Below are 2891 nucleotides of genomic sequence, written 5' to 3'. Positions count from 1 at the left end.
AATATTCCCTTGTGCACATAACATCTTTTCTTTACTCAGTTACCTGTTGACAGACATGTAGGCTGTTTCCACATCTTGGCTAAGGTGAATAATGCTGCAGTGGACAGGGACTGCAGATATCCCTTCAAGATATTAATTTTATCTCCTTTGGGTGCATATCCAGAAGTGAATCGCTAGGTCATATGGTAGTTCTATTTTTAATTTCTTGAGGAACCTCCATACTGGTTTCCACAGTGGCAACACCCATTTACAATACCCCCAATGGTGGATGGGGTTCCCTGCAGGCCATTCTGGTGCTCAGACTTTCCAAGAAAGGGGCCCTGACCCAAGCTGCAGGGTCCTGGGCCTAGCACACTAGCTGAGAGGGCGAGTCGTTTTCTTAGGTCTTTAGATAGCATACATCACAATTTCATAGTGATACTTTTTTAAAAAAATTATCTTTATTGTTGAAAGTATTACAGATGAGCCCTTTTCCTCCCATTGTCTGCTCCACCCCATTCCCGCCCCGTCCTCAGTCCTTCCCTGCACTATTGTCTGTCCATGGCTAAGAAGCAGAGGCGAGCCCAGGAGAGAGCAGCCCGGGGGTGGGGCCTCAGCACCTCCCGCCAACATCTCCATCAGCCCCCTGAAGTCTGAGTTATCACCAGAAAAGAATGACAGACCCAGGGCAGGGGCGATGGTGCCGGCAACAGAGAATTCCACAAGGTTTGGCTTTAGTTTGTCAATGTGACGTTTTTATTGAATTACAACAACAATTTAAGGTAAAGCAGAGAGTTTGGTGAGCACAGCAGCTCTGAGGACATCTCTTTAGTCCCACCTGCTCCAAGCTGAGGTGGGCAGAGTGGACCAGGATGGCAACAGGTCCAGGAGCGCCTGCTCTGCGTCACTGGCAGAGAGGTTAGGGGACCAGGGTGATTGGACCGAGTGGGACTCAGGGAGAGATTTGTCAGGAGACGTGGACATTGCAGTGGCTTCTACTTAGGAAAGGGATGGGGAGTGAGGGAGGAAGGTGGGTTCTGAGTGTGACTGAGGAGTTAGCAAGGAAACATAGGTCCTGGTGGGGAGACCTAGATTAGCAGGAGTCACCTGAGGGGGGAGGTCAGAGCCTCAGATCTTGCACTGGCAGCAAACGGGGACACAGCAGCTGGACTGGGAGCAGCAGGGTTTGCAGCAGCTGGACTGGGAGCAGCAGGGTTTGCAGCAGCTGGACTGGCAGCAGCTGGCCTGGCAGCAGCAGACGGGCACACAGCAGCTGGAGCCACAGCCCCCACAGGAGCCACAGCCCCCACAGGAGCCACAGCCCCCCTTGCAGCCCCCACAGGAGCCACAACCCCCTTTACTGCAGCTGGAGCAGGAACAGGCTGGCACACAGCAGCAGACGGGCACACAGCAGCTGGAGCCACAGCCCCCCTTGCAGCCCCCACAGGAGCCACAGCCCCCACAGGAGCCACAGCCCCCCTTGCAGCCTCCACAAGAGCCACAGCCCCCCTTGCAGCCCCCACAGGAGCCACAGCCTCCCTTGCAGCCCCCACAGGAGCCACAGCCCCCCTTGCAGCCCCCACAGGAGCCACAGCCCCCTTTGCTGCAGCTGGAGCAGGAACAGGCCGGCACACAGCAGCACACGGGCACACAGCAGCTGGAGCCACAGCCCCCACAGCTGGAGCCACAGCCCCCGGAACAGCCACAGCAGCTCATGGTTCTGGTGGGTGAGGGTGGAGCAGGTCAGAGGAGCAGGTAGAGAGGGGAGGTGGTCAGATGTGGAGCCTCCTGGGCCAGGGGCCTTTATATACCCCCAGGGTCAGGGGTCAGGGGAGATGCTGGGTGACTTCCTGTTTGTGTTTACACCATCCCATGTGGACAAGCGCTATTATTAGCTCCCACAGTCCCACGAGCTCAAGCCAGAGTCCACTCTCTTCAGTTTCTAAATTCGGTTTCTTCCTCCTTTCACTTTGCTTTGTAAAGACGGACTGGGCTCCCTCCTGCCGCTCCCGGGCCACGTGCCATGTGGGGCTCTCCTCTCTCTGCTCACTGGTAGTAAACCTCTGTCACCCACAAGAGAGTGTCTGTTCCCCACTTGGAAATCAACTAGTGATTATTTCCGTAAATAAAAGTATCAGGCAGGAAGACAAGACAGTTTGTGGTTCCACCCCTAGAACGACCAGCACCAGCATCTTGTTACATTTGTGAAACAATGTTTCAAAGCCCTTGGCCTCCACGGCCTCACATTCCAGCCCCTCCCTCTGGTCCGCTTCTCCTCCAAACATGTGTCACAGGTGTTCCCTCCGGGACCTGGGCTCACAGTCCCCCCTCGGTGCTCTCTGGGTCTCAGTCCGTCTTAGTAAAAACCCCGCAAGTCTACAGATATAACTCAAAGTTCTTTTCTGTGATGCCCATGAACATAGTTTGAGTGGTTGGGACACAATTTGATGAGCCATCGCCTCTCATTCTTTTCATTTCCTGGAAAGTTAATTTCACCTTTTTTTATGGAGGTAAAATTTATATCCAGAGAAATGCACATATTTTAAATTCACAGTCCCAGGAGTTTTGCTAAATGTGAACAGATGTGCCCATCACCCCATTTGTATCTGTAGTTTTTGTCTTTTTGTTGTTGATTTGCTGGAGTTCTTCATAAATTCTGGCTCAATAAAGTGCTTTGCTCCGTATATAATTATATATTATATAGAACATATTATATACTAATATATGTAATTATATAAATTATATAAATTTAATGTACACTTTTCTCGTAGTATTTGGTTTGCCCTGAGGATATGTTTGTTGATTTTAGAAAGAGGAAGGGAAGGGGGGAGAGAGAGAGAGAGAGAAACATAGATCCGTTGTCTCCTGTACAGGCTCCCAACTGGGGATTGACCCACAACCTGGTATGTGCC

General features: G+C 51.8%; 1 protein-coding gene across 1 annotated transcript; it reads right to left on the bottom strand.

Annotated features, from left to right (window-relative positions):
* Positions 1 to 1107: 1107 nt before the first annotated feature.
* LOC308564967 (uncharacterized protein) lies at positions 1108 to 1695 on the bottom strand (the record flags this gene model as incomplete). The annotated part of the gene is made up of 1 exon (XM_081153686.1): positions 1108 to 1695. The coding sequence occupies one exon, from the start codon at positions 1693 to 1695 to the stop codon at positions 1108 to 1110; it is 588 nt and encodes a 195-aa protein (XP_081009812.1).
* Positions 1696 to 2891: the final 1196 nt, after the last annotated feature.

The sequence above is a fragment of the Miniopterus schreibersii genome, assembly GCF_964146895.1.
Source record: "Miniopterus schreibersii genome assembly, chromosome: 12".
NCBI classification, from domain to species: Eukaryota; Metazoa; Chordata; class Mammalia; order Chiroptera; family Miniopteridae; genus Miniopterus; species Miniopterus schreibersii.
This window is presented reverse-complemented; position numbering and strand designations above follow the sequence as displayed.